This window comes from Ornithorhynchus anatinus, chromosome 5, assembly GCF_004115215.2.
Source record: "Ornithorhynchus anatinus isolate Pmale09 chromosome 5, mOrnAna1.pri.v4, whole genome shotgun sequence".
Taxonomy (NCBI): domain Eukaryota; kingdom Metazoa; phylum Chordata; class Mammalia; order Monotremata; family Ornithorhynchidae; genus Ornithorhynchus; species Ornithorhynchus anatinus.
Window position 1 is genome coordinate 13,165,247 of NC_041732.1, and position 15,363 is coordinate 13,180,609.

At 52.0% G+C, this 15,363-nt stretch overlaps 1 protein-coding gene across 1 annotated transcript in view; it reads left to right on the top strand.

Moving 5' to 3' along the window:
* The window catches only part of CSPG4 (chondroitin sulfate proteoglycan 4), a 74,266-nt gene that overhangs the window by 57,435 nt on the left and 1,468 nt on the right, over positions 1-15,363 (top strand). Inside the window, exons 6-10 of the mRNA XM_029065883.1 lie at positions 7,756-7,954; positions 9,030-9,164; positions 9,282-9,448; positions 12,182-12,365; positions 13,231-15,363. The exon at positions 13,231-15,363 is cut by the window's right edge and continues 1,468 nt beyond it. Coding sequence (XP_028921716.1) covers positions 7,756-7,954; positions 9,030-9,164; positions 9,282-9,448; positions 12,182-12,365; positions 13,231-15,140 — 2,595 coding nt within the window. The 3' untranslated portion in view covers positions 15,141-15,363. The remainder of the gene's footprint in view (positions 1-7,755; positions 7,955-9,029; positions 9,165-9,281; positions 9,449-12,181; positions 12,366-13,230) is intronic.

Consider the following 15,363-nt stretch of genomic DNA (forward strand, 5'->3'; position numbering starts at 1 on the left):
TCTTACTGTGTGCCAAGCCCTGTTCTAAGAGCTGGGGGAGATAGAGGGTAATCAAGTTGTCCCCCTAAGCACTGGGGTATTTATTCGTTCATTCAATAATATTTTTTGAGCGTTTACTATGTGCAGAGCACTGCACTAAGCGCTTGGAATGGACAAATCGGTAAAAGATCTTGATTCTATTTATTGCCATTGTTCTTGTCTGCCCGTCTCCCCCGATTAGACTGTAAGCCCGTCAAAGGGCAGGGACTGTCTCTATCTGTTACCGATCTGTACATTCCAAGCGCTTAGTACAGTGCTCTGCACATAGTAAGCACTCAATAAATGCTACTGAATGAATGAAAGATAGAGACAGTCCCTGCCCTTTGATGGGCTTACAGTCTAATCAAGGTCATTAGGTTGGCCCCCGTGGGGCTCACGGTCTTAATCCCCATTTTACAGACGAGGGAACTGAGGCCCGGAGAAGGGAAATGACTTGCCCAAGGTGCCCCAGCAGACAAGCGGTAGAGCCGGGATTAGAACCCAGTAATAATAATGATGGTATTTGTTAAGCACTTATTATCAGCCAAGCACTGTTCTAAGCGCTGGGGTAGATACAAGGTGATCAGGTTGTCCCCTGTGGGGCTCACGGTCTGAATCCCCATTTTATAGATGAGGGAACAGAGGCACAGAGAAGTTAAGTGACTTGCCCAAAGTCACACAGCAGACAAGTGGTGGAGCCGGGATTAGAACCAATGTCATCAGGTTGTCCCCTATGGGGTTCACCGTCTTAATCCTCATTTTACAGGTGAGGTAACTGAGACCCAGAGAAGTGAAGCAACCTGCCCAAGGTCCCCCAGCAGACAAACAGCGGAGTGGAATTAGAACCCACGTCCCTTGACTCCCAAACCTGAGCTCCTTCCATTAAACCATGCTGCTTCTCTAATTCATTTCTGAATGGGAGCGATACCGGGGAAACATGAGCAGCGTGGCTCAGTGGAAAGAGCCCGAGCTTGGGAGTCAGAGGTCATGGGTTCGAATCCTGGCTCTGCCACTTGTCAGCTGTGTGACTGTGGGCAAGTCACTTAACTTCTCTGTGCCTCAGTTCCTTCATCTGTAAAATGGGGGTTAACTGTGAGCCTCCCATGGGACAACCTGATTACCCTGTATCTCCCCCAGCGCTTAGAACAGTGCTCTGCACAAAGTAAGCACTTAACAAATACCAACATTATTATTATGAGGAGCGGGGTCCCCACACCCACCCCGGCTAATAAACATGATCATGGTATTTGTTAAGTGCTTACTATGTGCCAGGCACTGTACTAAGTGCTGCACAGTACTAAGTGCAGCAAATCAGGTTGGACACAGTCCCTGTGCCACGAGGGGCTCACGGCCTCAATCTCCATTTTACAGAGGAGGTCACTGAGGGACAGAGAAGTGAAGTGACTGGCCCAAGGTCACACAGCAGATGACCGGCCGAGTTGGATTTAGAACCCATGATGAGAAGCAGCATGGCTTCGTGGATTGAGCACTGGCTTGGGAGTCGGGGACATGGGCTCTAATCCCGGCTCCACCTCTTGTCTGCTGTGTGAACTTGGGCAAGCCATTTAATGTCTCTGTGCCTCACTGACCTCATCTGTAAAATGGGGATGAAGACTGTGAGCCCCACATGGGACAACCTGATTACCTTGTATCTACCCCAGTGCTTAGAACAGTGCTTGGCACAGTAAGCGCTTAACAAATACCATTATCATTATTATTATGATGATCTTCTGACTGCCAGGCCTGTGCTCTAACCACTAGACCATGTGCCCCTGCTCCCCTTCTTCCCCCACGGGAGCCCTCTCTGCAGCGAGAGAACATGGAGGGGGTTGGGAGAGAGCAGAGGAGGAGGGAGGAGAGGAAGGAGGAGAAAAGGAGGGAGGAGGGTCAGGAGGAGAGGAGGAGGAAGGGTTGGGGGCGTTACAGCATCAACAGCTGTTTTCGGGTTTGTTTTTCTTCGAAAAGGACAGCAAGACTCCTCGTGCTTCCTGTTTATGTTCCTCTGACACCCCTCCCACTCACTGCCAAGGGTTCCCCCTTGACACTTCTCTGGGTTCCCCCAGAAAGACCCCCAGCGGGGAGAAATTCATTCATTCAATCGTATTTATCGAGTGCTTACTGTGTGCAGAGCACTGTGCTAAGTGCTTGGAAAGTACAATTCAGCCATAACGAGAGACAATCCCTGCCCACAATGGGCTCAGAGTCTAGAAGAGGGAAAACAGACATCAAAACAAGTAAACAGGCATCAGTAGCATGCCACATCAGCTTGCCCCGATCCGATTCGGGACCCACCAGTCTAGGTGGCCCCCTAGAACTGGCCCAGGTAACACTGCAGCCTCTCTGAACATGTCTTGGCCCCCACTGACCAACTCCCTTCATCAGAAGAGAGACTTCACCTCGTGGTAAATCAAGGCCTTGACCAGTTTCTGTGTGTCCTTGAGCAAGTCACTCACCCTCTCTGAGCAGCAATAAGTGAGGCGAATCTGTAACCCCTCCCCGAGAGAGCCAAAAGGCAGAGGTCCAGAAGCCAGAACTCTGAATAATAATAATAATAATAATGGTATTTGTTAAGTGCTTACTATGTTCCAAGCACTACTGTGAGCATCGAGGTTGATACAAAGTAATCAGGTGGTCCTACTTGGGGCTCACACTCTTCATCCCCATTTTACAAATGAGGTAACTGAGGCACAGAGAAGTTAAATGGCTTGCCCAAGTTCACACAACAGACAAGTGGCGGAGCCGAGATTGAACCCACATCCTCTGATTACCAAGCCTGGGCTCTTGCCACTAAACCACACTGACCCCAAGGGGAGTTCCATGAGAGCAACTCGATGGAGTTATTTTTACAAACTCCCAGACACTATACTCACCAATCGCTAATATTTATTGAAAACCTACTGTGCACAGAGCACTGTACTAAGAGGTTGGGAGAATTCAATAGAATTAGCAGACAAAATGCCTGTTCTCAAGGAGGCAAGATTGTAAGTTTCTGGTAGAATGGAAGCTCCCTTGTGGGCAGTGAAGTGGTCTGTGCTTCTGTTGAACTTTCCCAAATGCTTAGTACAGAGTATTCCACCCAGTGGATGCTCGATAAATACCTTTATTCAATAAATTTGTTTAATATGACAATGATAATAGTGATAGCATTTGTTAAGGGCTTACTATATGCCAAGCACTTTTCTAAGCACTGGGGTAGATACAAGGTTATCAGGTTGTCCCGTACTCTGGTAGGTAGGCCCTTACTCTATTGTCAAGTACTTTACTGGGAGCTGGAATAGATGCAAGATCATCAGCACTGTGCTAAATGCTGGGATTCAGGACAATCAGATCACACTCCGTTCCTGTCCCAGCCGTGGCTCTCAGTCTAAGATGGGGAGAGAATAGGAATTGGGTCCCCATTTTACAGATGAGGGAACTGAGGCACAGAGAAGTTAAATGACTTGCCCAAAGTCACTGATCTGACAAGTGGCAGAGCCGGGATTAGAACCTCCGACTTCTGACTCCCAAGCTCTTGCTCTTTCCAAAATCTAGCAGGAGCGATAGAAGCTAAAATAAATAGCAGCTCGGAAGAAGAAACAGAATAGAGAGATATGTTCAAAAGTGCTATGTGGTGGCGGGGGCCCGTGAGGCCTCAGAGATTTAGATGATGACGAAGGGTTGAAGTGGTTGTGGGACGATATAGGATGGGAAAATGAGCAATCAACTGGGGAAGATCTCCTGGAGGAGATGGGATTTTATGTCTACTGCTGCAAAAAGCTTTTTAGCCTTCAACTGCAAGCATAAACCCAGTTCTAAGGCTGCCAAACCCTAGAGCTGCCCTGACTCCTCAAGGGAGCAGAGTAAAGTGGGGAGAACAGCATCCAAGGAACAAGAGCCCCATCCCCCCTCAGTCCTTGAAGTGCTGGGTGATTCTAGGGAAGCAGCATGGCCTAGGTGAAAGAGCCAAGATCCTAGTAATCAGGGGGCCTGGGTTCTAATCCCGGCTCCAATACTTAGCTACTCTGTGACCTTGGCAAATTTATTCAATTCAATCGTATTTATTGAGCTCTTACTGTGTGAAGAGCACTGCACTGTGTTCTTGGGAGCATACATTACAACAATAAAGTCACATTCCCCGCCCACAACAAATCACTTCACTTCCACTGTGCCTCAGCTTCTTCATCTGTCAGATAAAGATTCAGTGCCCGTTCTTCCTCCGACTTGGACTGTGAACCTCATGTGGGACAGAGACTGTGTCTAATCTGATTACCTTTTATCGGTCAATCAGTCAGTCAATCATATTCTTCAAGCACTTACTGTGTGCAGAGCACTGTACTAAATGCTTGGGAAGAGTGCATTGTAACAAGAAACAGACCCGTTCCCTGGCCACAGCGAGCTTATAGTCTAGAAGGGGAGATCCACTCCAGTGCTTAGTATTCAGTGCTTGGCATATAGTAGGTACTTAAGAAATACCGAAATAATCATAACTATTACTATATCACTCGATTTCTCCCGGCCTTATTTTCCTTATCTGTGCAAGGGGAAGAATGGCTGAAAACCAGCCTCACTGGAGTCATTGCCCCTGACTCAGAGAGTGATTTAAGAAAGGCCAAGCCAAAATTTGGAACAGAGATGCCAACTGATGGAGAGCCAAGCTCTAAGTCCCACTCCAAGTCCATGGGTCCACCGGCCACTTTGAAAGGTTGCCATCCAAGGAGGCAGGGCTGGGGATGAGGAGAGGAGAATCCCCATCGTCCCTCACACTGGACCCCCACCGGTGACTGACTTAGAAGAACCAGCTGGGTATCCATGAGTATGAGTTTTTCTCCAGCCAGGAGCTTTCCCTCACCAAGTCCCATTCCTCCCCATGAAATTAATCAGTTGTATTAATTCAGCACTTATGGTGTATAGGGCACTGTATAAGCATTTGGAGGAGTACAGAGTAATAGAATTGGTAGACTTGTTCTCTGCCCACATGTAGCTTGCAGTCTAGTAATCAATAGTATTTATTGAGCACTTTTGGTTTGCGTAGCACTGAACTAATCGCTTGGGAGAATACAAAATAGACGAGTTGGTTGACATATTCCCTCCTCACAGAGATCTTACAGTCTATCCATCAATTACTGATAATTGCTGAGTGGTTACTATTTGCAGGGCATGAGCAGAAATAACTTGCCTCACTGCCTATATGTCACCCAGACATCAGAGAGAAGGAATTGGCCCCTGTCATTTAGAGTCAAGTACGGTGCCCCAGAATCCTCTCTGGTCTAGGAATCACATACATTCATCCAGCTACCGCTTCAGAGACGCTCATGGGGCTGGAAAGCTGAGGACCATCACAGCCTCACCCAGGTTTTGCTCCTACCAAACGGTGGAAGCTCAGAGGAGTGGCCAGATGGCCCAAATCATCCCCATCCGCAAAAGAGGCTGAAGCTTCTTCCATGTTATTGCAGAAGCCCAAGAGGAGATCCAGTCCTTGTCATTCTGTTCCCCAAAAAAGCCCAGAGCAGCTGACTCTAAAACCGGAGTGGCTGGCTAATTCCATCTGTGTGCCTTTCATTGGATGTCAAAAAGCACAGACAATCTCCCCCGGTCCCCGACCTTCTCCTCCTACTCTGCCTCTCTCCCGGCCTCTACTGGGCCAGGTTGGGCCAGCCCAGCCTGGAAAAACAACGGGCTGGTCTCTGCCTGGGTGTGCCCAGCCTCCACCTCGGCCCTGGACTCTTCCCCGGGAATCAGTTTCCAGCCACACCCAGGCTGGTCGTCCGAGACAGGAAGTGACCAACACTCTCTAGCCAACTGACACCACAAGGGGGGAGTTTTTCGAGAGGTAAAACAGTCACGTAAACTGGCCCAGGGCCAGTCACCTCTCCCCTCTCTTCTCTCCCCCGCCTACTGGTTCCTGTCTTCCACGCTCCCACTCCCCACACGAACCCTGACAAGGAGCCCTCTGGGACCTCAACAGGGCCTGGCCAGGGCCTCCAATTGAGGGTCATCTGAGGGATGGAATGAGCTTCCCACCCACTCGGCCGTTGCCACAGAGACGAGGAGCTGGCAGAGAACGAGGTCCCGAGCCAGGGATTTTACCAGGCCTCTCCCTCCACCAAACCCCCAGTGGTTTCCAGAGGTCCCCAGAGGGAACCCAAGGTCCCTGGTTGACAGGTCCTGGGGACGGAGCTGACCCAGACCAGTGGAAACAGCAGCCTCGCTCCTCGCATCCATGCCAATGCCCTCTCTTCTTTCTGTTTCTGCTGAGTGCCCCACTTCGCCCTTCTTTATGTCTGACCCTCACAATACAGCCTTTCCAAAGAGCTGGCAAGATGCTATCGGTCAATCATGTTTACTGAATGTGCGCAGAGCACTGTACTAAGCACCTGGGAGAGTACAATATAACACGAGGAGCTTATAGTCTACAGTCTTGACAGGGTGATAATAATAATTATGGTATCTGTTAAGCGCTTACTATGTGCCAAGCACTGTTCTAAGCACTGGGGTAATCAGATTGTCATCAGATTGTTCCACGTGGGTCTCATAGTTTTAATCCTCCTTTTACAGATGAGAAAACTGAGGCACAGAGAAGTAAAGTGTTTGCCCAAGGTCACATAGCAGACAAGTGGCGGAGTTGGGACTAGAACCCACGTCCTCCGACTCCCAACCCTGAGCTCTTTCCACTAAGCCACGCTGATCTTCAGTGGACCCCAGCCATATCTGAAGCAGCAAACTTCCTCGACTCTCCATTTTGTATCTACTTGCCCCATTGACTGAGGAAAATGCCTTTTTTATTTCCATATTTATCTGCTCAGTGGGGGTCCAGCTATCCCTCCTTACGTCCTTCTAATAGCCCAGTGGAAGACTGTTGGAAGGTGGACCGCAGTGTAACCTACATTCTTCCAGGTTGGGGTAGCCGGCTACCTCACTCCACCATCTCCAGGTCCTTACTTCTACCCCTAATACCACCATGAAGACGATTAGGAAGAGAAGGAGGAGGAGATAGGAGAGGAAGAGAATTAGTAGGATTTCATGGTTATAAAGGCCAAAAAGGAAAAACCAAACATATAGCCTTCCTCCCCTGACTTCCCTGGCATGATATTGATAGGGCCCAGTCAGGAAGATCTGAGTGTTAGGATGGTGGACTGGGAATCAGAACATCCATGTTCTTTTCCCAGCTCTGCCTCCCAACACTGGGCCTACTCCCCCACTTGGGATATGATACCTGAAGGGCTGGCCTCCTGCTTCACCAGGATGTTGGGTGGTCAATCATTCAGCAGATTAATCAGTAGTATTTATTGAGCACTTAAAATAAGGAGCTTTCAGTCTAGAGGTAATAATAATTGTGGTATTTAAGTGTTTATTATGTGCCAGGCACTGTACTAAGCGCTGAGGTAGATATAAGATGATCAGGTAGGACACAATCCCTGTCCTTCACAGTGCTCACAGTCTTAATCCCCATTTTACAGATGAGGTAACTGAGGCAGAGAGAAGTGAAGTGATTTGTCCAAAGTCAGATGACAGACAAGTGCTAGAGCTGGGACTAGAATCCAGCTCCTCTGACACCCAAGCCCATGTTCTTTCCACTCGGCCATGCTGCTTCTCTAAAGGTCTTGGCAATGTTCAGGTGAAAGCAGTTGGGTAAAACCAGAGGCTCTGTCTATATTGACTGAAGCACATGATCTCCATCGACCCATGAGAATTTGCTCCCAACCCTTCGGGAAAGTCAGGTGAGTTGCCAGTTTGATAATGTGTGGACTGTGTCTCTAGATGTGGGAAGGCACCACCGTGGCCATCACCCCCGAGATGCTGAGGAGCGAGGATGAGGACTCCCTGCCTGAGGACTTGGTTTACGCCATTGAGCAGCCAACCAATGGGAAGGTCGTGCTGAGGTCATCTCCTAGCAACGAGGTCCAGCAGTTTACTCAGGCGCAGATAAATAGCGGACTTGTGCAGTTCGTGCATGAAGGTTGGTCCTGGGACAAGAGTAACGGGGCAGTGGCATGGGGAGGGGGTCATCCGGGGCTGTGAGGAGGAGCTGAGACTAAGCTGGGGAATGGTCAGAGCTGGGGAGGGGACCTCAAATTGGGTCAAGCCAGCCTCCCTTAAATCCCCTTAAATACCTCCATAATGCAGGAGAAAGGAATCTTCTTATCCTCCAGAAGGGGCAACCCATCTCTCTGACTTTCTTCCCAAATAGTCTACCTTCTTTCCTCACAATCAGTCAATCAGTGGCATTTATTGACCACTTACTCTGGGCAGAACACTGTATTAAGCACTTGAGAGAGTACAATAGAATGAGAAGACACGATCCCTGCCCTCAAGGAGAGGAAATAGCATGGCCCTGGGAGTCAGAGGACCTGGGTTCTAATCCCAGCTCTACCACTTGCCTGCTGTGTGACCTTGGGGGAGTCATTTAACTACCGTGGGCCTCAGTTTCCTCCTCTGTATCATGGAGATTAAAGACCTGTTCTCCCTCCAACTTTGACTGTGAGCCCCAAGGTGGGACAGGGACCCTTATCCAACCTGATTATCTTGAATCTACTCCAGCACTTAATACAGTGCCTGGAACATAGTGGCACTTAACAAGTACCATTAAAAAAAGGAGGTTACAATCAGGTGAGACAGACATTAAAATAAATTACAGAAAGGAAGGAGCAACCAACTAAGCCCTTTCGGGGTGCATAAGTGCATAGGCAACGCAGTAGGGAGGGAAATAGGATAGAGAGATGAAACAACATTAATCGGGGAAGGATTTCTAGAGAAGATGTGATTTCATACGTGTGGCCTGTCGGATGTGAAAGGGGAGGGAGTACAGGCAAGAAGTAGGAAGTAAGCGAGGGGTCGTTAGTGAGAGACCAGAGTGAAGCACAATGGTGAGCAAAGAAATCCCAGACTCCTCTGACTTTTGTCCCCCTCTCTGTCTCCAAGCAGAATGCCATACTAACTTCTCTTCCCTCAAACCCCCAACTTCTTCTCCGGACAGACTCATACGGTCAGTCTGTCCGGCTCCTTAACCGACTTCCCATTCTGCCTTTCCCCAGGACCCCTGGAGGGCGGCTTCCGTTTTGATGTTTCCGACGGAGAAAACGTCTCCCCGGGGCACTTCTTCTCTGTGAAGGCCCAGAAGCAGTTACACATCACCGGAGGAAGCCACCAGGCCCTGATGGTCTGCCCAGGTGGGTGTGTCCCTGGGTTGGGGAGAGGGTCTCCGAACCCGGCCCCAGAGCCTCCCTTCCTCAGGGAACTGAGGGTAGAGCTCGGATTGACCACTGCGGCGGTTTTCATCCTCTCAGGAACCTTTCAGCCCATCACCAGCCAAAACCTGAAAGCGGAGACCAATGAGGGGACGGACTCCCACCGACTACTGTTCAGCGTGGAGCAGCCTCCAAGACTGGGCCGACTGGTGAATTCCAGGTTGGGTAGAGAGAGGGGAGAGCTGATCAACTTCACTCAGGCTGAGGTGAGGACGGCGATCCCTTCCACTTTCCCTCTCCCATCTCTCCACTTCTCTCGGCCCCTTCTTCCCCAGCCAGAAGAGTGGGATATCTGCAACTGCGGGCGGGCTTCTTGATCTTTAGAGCATCAGAGAGGCCGTGGCTGTGGCTGTAAAACTCTGAGCCACGAGAAGCCTGTGACTTCTCCAGCTCTGTTCCTCCAGCTGCCATACCTCATTACTCTCCTTGTTTTTAGCCTTTTACTTGCTTGGATGTTGTCTTATGGTTTCAACTTTCGTTAGGTTTCTGTCACCAGCTCCTTCTTCCCACTGCCATTCTCAGATTGCGAGTCCCTTGAGAGCCAGGGATGCTAATTCTGATCCTAGGGTTTTTTTCCAGTATCACAGCCCTGTCCACCCACGTGACATAGAAGCACATATTGTTTATCCATTGCCCTATTTATCCATTTGCAAATGCATTTATACATGCCCACACAAAACATAAGAAGCGATGTGGGCCTAATGGAAAGAGCCCTAGCCTGAAAGTCAGAGGACCTGGGTTCTAGTCCCAGCTCTAGCACTTGTCTGCTGTGTGACCTTGAGCAAGTCACTTCATAATAATAATTATGGTATTCGTTAAGCGCTTACTATGTACCAAGCATAGTACTAAGCTCTGGGATAGATACAAGATAATCAGGGCCTACATGGAACTCACAGTCTAAATAAGAGGGAGAGCAGGTAGTGAATCCTCATTTTGTTGATGAAGGAACTGGGGCACAGAGAAGTGAAGTGACTTGTCCATGGTCACACAGCAGATATCTAGAGGAACTGGGATTAGAACCCAGATCCTCTGACTCCCAGCCCCATGCTCTTTCCACTAGGCCACGCTGCTTCTCAGCGCCTTCTCAGTTTCCTCATCCGTAAAATGAGCATTAAGACTGTGAGCCCCATGTGGGACATGGACCATGCAGTGTAATTATCTTATCTCTCTCTACTCCAGCACTCAGTACAGTGCCTGGCACATAGTAAGCACTTAACAAATATCATTAAAAAAATTATGAGCGCTGACATCTATGTGTGCCCTCCTCAGACTTCAGGCGGCTTCTCAGGACCAACCTGAATTCCTTTGGCCGGTCCTTCTGCCTTGGTTCTTTGTGGGGGCTGCCAAGGCCCCCACACCCCATTAGTCTCCAGCTGCCCCTCGTTCTGGTTTAATAGGTTTCCCGAGCTGCCTGGCCTGGGGTCCATCCCCTGTGTCCCTTCCCTTTCTTTTCTGAATTGGATCTTTTCAGATGCCTCTGGGGCCATCTGCAGCATCCCAGCCCACATGGCGAAAACCGTCCCATTCAACAGTCTCCATTCCTCCCCGCCCCCCACTCCCCCACCCAATGAAATATTCAGCAGGTTGCTGCAGCAACGATCGGGTTACCATGACGCCTTTGACATCAGAGTCCTAGAAGGCAGAAGCAGAAGCTGCCTACGGCGTTCCAGGCTGACTAACAGCAATAACAAGGGGCCAGAAACCTGTAGCACGCGAGCTCCCGGGACATAGGGTAGAGACCGTCCGGACTAGCCAGGGTGCAAGATCAGCCGGCCCGATCTTCTGCAGATCATGTCTAATTCCCACCTGTGTAGTCTTTTCCAGTGGTTAGTACAGCTCCCTGCCCATATTCAGTCCTTAATAAATACCATAAGAGAAGCAGTGTGGATTAGTGGAAAGAGCACGGACTTGGGAGTCAGAGGATGTGGGTTCTCATCCCGGCCCCATCACTTGTCTGCTGTGTGACCTTGGGCAAGCCAATTAGCATCTCTGTGCCTCAGTTACCTCCTCTGTCAAGTGGCGATTAAGACTGTGAGCCCCACGTGGGACAACCTGATTATCTTGTATCTACCCCAGCCCTTAGAACAGTGCTTGGCATATAGTAAGCACATAACAAATACCATCATTATTATTACCATTAGCACTTAGTCTTATACACTTCCTTTTGTTAGTGTAGAAACTTGATAGGAGTCCCTCCTTCCCTAGGCCATTGAGTCTCTGGGGAGCCAAGAGGAAGGGAAGGGGTTGTGGATGAGTGGGACGTCCAGGAGTCCTACAGGGAGATGCTGGGTTTTCTTAGATTGTCTGTTCTGTGTCTAATTCCTACCTGGGTATTCTCTCCATTACAGGGCTATGCACACAACAAGCACTTAATAAATACTACTGACTACTACTACTACTACATTCCCTCCTGTTAGTACAGTGCTTTGCACACAGTAAGCGCTTAATAAATGCCTCTAACTACTACTTCTACTACTAATTGTTCCCTTCTGTTAGTACCATGCTCTGCACACAATAAGGGCTTAATAAAAACTATTACTACTATTACTCCTTGATTCCCTCTTGATAGTACAGTTCTCTGCACAAAATAAGTGCTTAATAAATACTTTTTCTACTCCTCCTCCTTAATCCCTTCCTGCTATTACAGTGCTTTGCACACACTAAGCGCTCACTAAACTCCATAGATTGATTGATAGATTTCCCCAAGCAGATTGGTCAGGCCCCATTTGCAGACGGCCCAAGGGTTCTTCAGCCGGATGCTTGGGAAAGAGGGCCAGGGAGGAGGCCTGTGAGGGTGAATTAGAAGATGGGCGGGAGATGAAGTGGGAGGACTCATTTACAACCAGTCCCGTCACCCCTTAGGCCACTGGCTCCCCAATTCCAGTGCCTTTTTCCTGACCATCACCCAAACTGCAAAGTGGTTTCTCTTTCCCACACAGGTGGACTCTGGAATGATCTTTTATGAGCACGATATGCCCCCGGAACCTTTCTGGCTCTCCCAGGATGCCCTGGGCCTCCGGGTGTCGTCTCCACCGGCTCGCAGCCTCTTCATCAGCCTGCCTGTGACGGTGTCTTTCGAGGCCAACTGCCCCCAGCGGGCCACCCGCCTGTGGAGGAACGAAGGTGAAGGGAAATAGAGGCCTCAGAGAGGGAGGTCGGGCCACCTGATATCCTTGGGGCTGGAGATGCTTGTCTTCAAACAGGTCGGGAAGGAGGATTGGGGAAGCCCCCGGTGTTGTCTCTGCCCTCGCCCCGCCCTCCAAGAACAGTAGGCTCCCCAGAAAGCCCAAGGTCCCTTGGGTGGGCTGAGTCAGAGGAGGATTTACTCCCTCCCTGGACTCAGTTGGTAGGCAAGAAGATGGCCCGCCTCCCTAAGTTTTTCTTATCATTTTTTTCCAACCTTCTTGCCCTCCCCACAGTTCCCTCTCTCCCATCCTTCTCTCCTCTCTCCTTCTCCCTTTCCACTTCCAACTCCTCAGTGCCCATGTCTTTTCTCCATCTTGCCTTCCAAATCTAGCAGCAGAGCCTAGTGGAAAGAGCCAACGTCTGGGTGTCAGAGGACCTGGGTTCTATTTCAAGTTCTGCCTCTTGTCTGCTGTGTGAATTTGAGCAACTCTTTTAACTTCTCTGGGCCTCGGATTCCTCACCTGTAAAATGGGAATCAATACCCGTTCTCCCGCCTATCTAGCCTGTGAGGCCCAGGGTGTCCAACCTTAGAACAACGTTTAACACATAGTAAGCACATAACAAATATCATCATTATTATCTACCTCAGTCCTTAGTATAGGGCTTGGCACATCAAAAGCACTTAACAAATATAATGATCATCATCATTATAATCATAATGATAATAACAACATACTCCCCCAAGCACACAGCACAGTGCTCTGCATTCAGTCCCTTTATTTGAATGGTCCTTGCCTGTCCCGGCCAAACCTGAGTTGGCTAAGATCATCACCCGCTGACTCTGGTTTTCCTTCCTTCTCAGGACTCTGGGTCCCAGAAGGTCAAAGCGCAGAGATCAACCAGGTAGCATTGGATGCATCTAACCTCCTGGCCGGCCTCCCCAAATCCCAGAGACCGGCCCACGACGTGGTCTTCCTGGTGACCGAATTCCCAGCCCACGGGGAGCTCTCGGTGGCCGGGGAGGCCCTCGGCCCCAGCCGCCCGTACTTCCTGCAGTCGGACCTGGCCGCAGGGCGCTTGGCCTACACCCACAGGGGTGGGGGAACCCAGCCAGACCATTTCCGCTTCCGGGCCCAGCTCAGAGCCGGGACACGGGGATCTGACCAGCCCCCCGAGGCCGAGCCCGGGGCCACGGTGGCCGAGGCCTTCAACGTCACCGTGAGAGACGTCAACGAGAAGCCCCCCCGGCCACAGGAGGCCTCTCCACTGCAGGTCCTCCGGGGGTCCTGGATGGTCCTCTCCCGAGACCACCTGAGCGTCGTGGACCCCGACTCCACCCCAGAGGAGATCCAGTACCAGGTACGAAGGGGACCTCTCAGTGGCTTCTTGGCGCCAGCTGGTGACCCAGGGACGCCCCTGAGCCACTTCACCCAGGCAGACGTGGACGCCGGCCGGCTGGTGTTCGTCGCCAACGGCAGCAGCTCCGAGGGCTCCTTCCAGCTGAGCGTCTCAGACGGTGCCAGTCCCCCAGTCCCCACCACCCTGACCGTTCTCGTGCTCCCCTCCGCCGTCACCGTGGTCAGCCGCACCCCGCTGGAGGTGCCACAGGGCCTGAACCGGGCCGTTCTGACCCGGGACCACCTCCTCGCCACCTCAGACCAGGAGGAGCCAGACGCCTCGTACCGTGTCACTGAAGGACCCCGGTTCGGCCTGCTGCTGGTGGGCGGGCGGCCCGTGGACGGTTTCAGCCAGAGGCAGGTGGACTGGGGCGAGGTGGTCTTCACCTTCACCAACCTCACTTCGGCCCAGGATGCGTTTGGCCTCCTGGTGAGGGCCCGGGGGGCCAACGGCTCGGCCGCGCTCAATCTCACAGTCCGGCCCCTGGTCCGGGTGCGGCAAGGGGCATCGTGGCCCCGGGGCACCACTCTCCGGGTGGACCGGGGGGTCCTGGATGCCAGTGAGCTGGCCAACCTCACGGGGAGCGTGCCTGGGTTCCGGGTGCTGCAGGCTCCCCAGAACGGGCAGCTGGTGAGAGCCTCGGAAGATGCACCGCTGGACGCCTTCACCCAGAGGGACCTGGAAGAGGGCCTGATCGGGCTAGAGCTGGCGGAAGCGGAGGAGGGCAGCCCCGCCTCCCAGAACGACAGCATCACTCTGGAGCTGACCGCCCGGGGGGTCCCTCCCGCTGTCGTCTCCCTGGCCTTTTCCACCGAACCCTACGACTCCTCCCGGCCCTATGGCGTCCAGCTGCTGCGTGGGCCCCAGGTGGCTGGGCCCAGTGGGGTCCCCCGCCCGCCCCAGGAGGACACCGCTTCTCGAACTGTCTCAGGGCCCAAGGGGCCAGAGGGGCCCACAACCCACACCAGGCAACCGGACGTGCCCTCTACTGGCTGGCAGGGCCAGGAAGTCACGACAGAGCCCTCGCCGACTCAAAGGGGCTCTTTTCTCCACTTCGTTGAGGCCAACATGTTCAGCGTGATCATCCCCATCTGCCTTATCCTGCTGCTCCTGGCCCTAATCCTCCCCCTGCTCTTCTACCTCCGCAAGCGCAACAAGACAGGCCGGCACAATGTTCAGGGCATCTCCGCCAAGCCTCGTAACGGCACCGTCCCCGACCAGGAGACGTTCCGCAAGACGGACCCCGGCCAGGGCATCCCCCTGACGCCCGTGCCGCCCAAGGGCCGGGAGGCCGGCGGGCAGCAGGACCCCGAGCTGCTGCAGTTCTGCCGGACCCCCAACCCCGCCCTCAAAAACAACCAGTACTGGGTCTGAGTCCCCACCGGGAGCCAGAGACACCAAGAGGCCAGAGTTCCTCTGGCCCCCTCGGCCTGAGCGCCTCGGCCTGCTCCCGCCCCTCCTCCTCTTCCTCCCCCCGCTCCTTCCTTCCCTCTCCCTCCCCAGGCGAGTGGCCGCTTCGCCGAGATGAACGGGGAAGGTCTCCAGTGCCGGCTTCCAATCCTCCTCGCCCTGGCCAAGAGGTCCCTGTGGTAAAGGA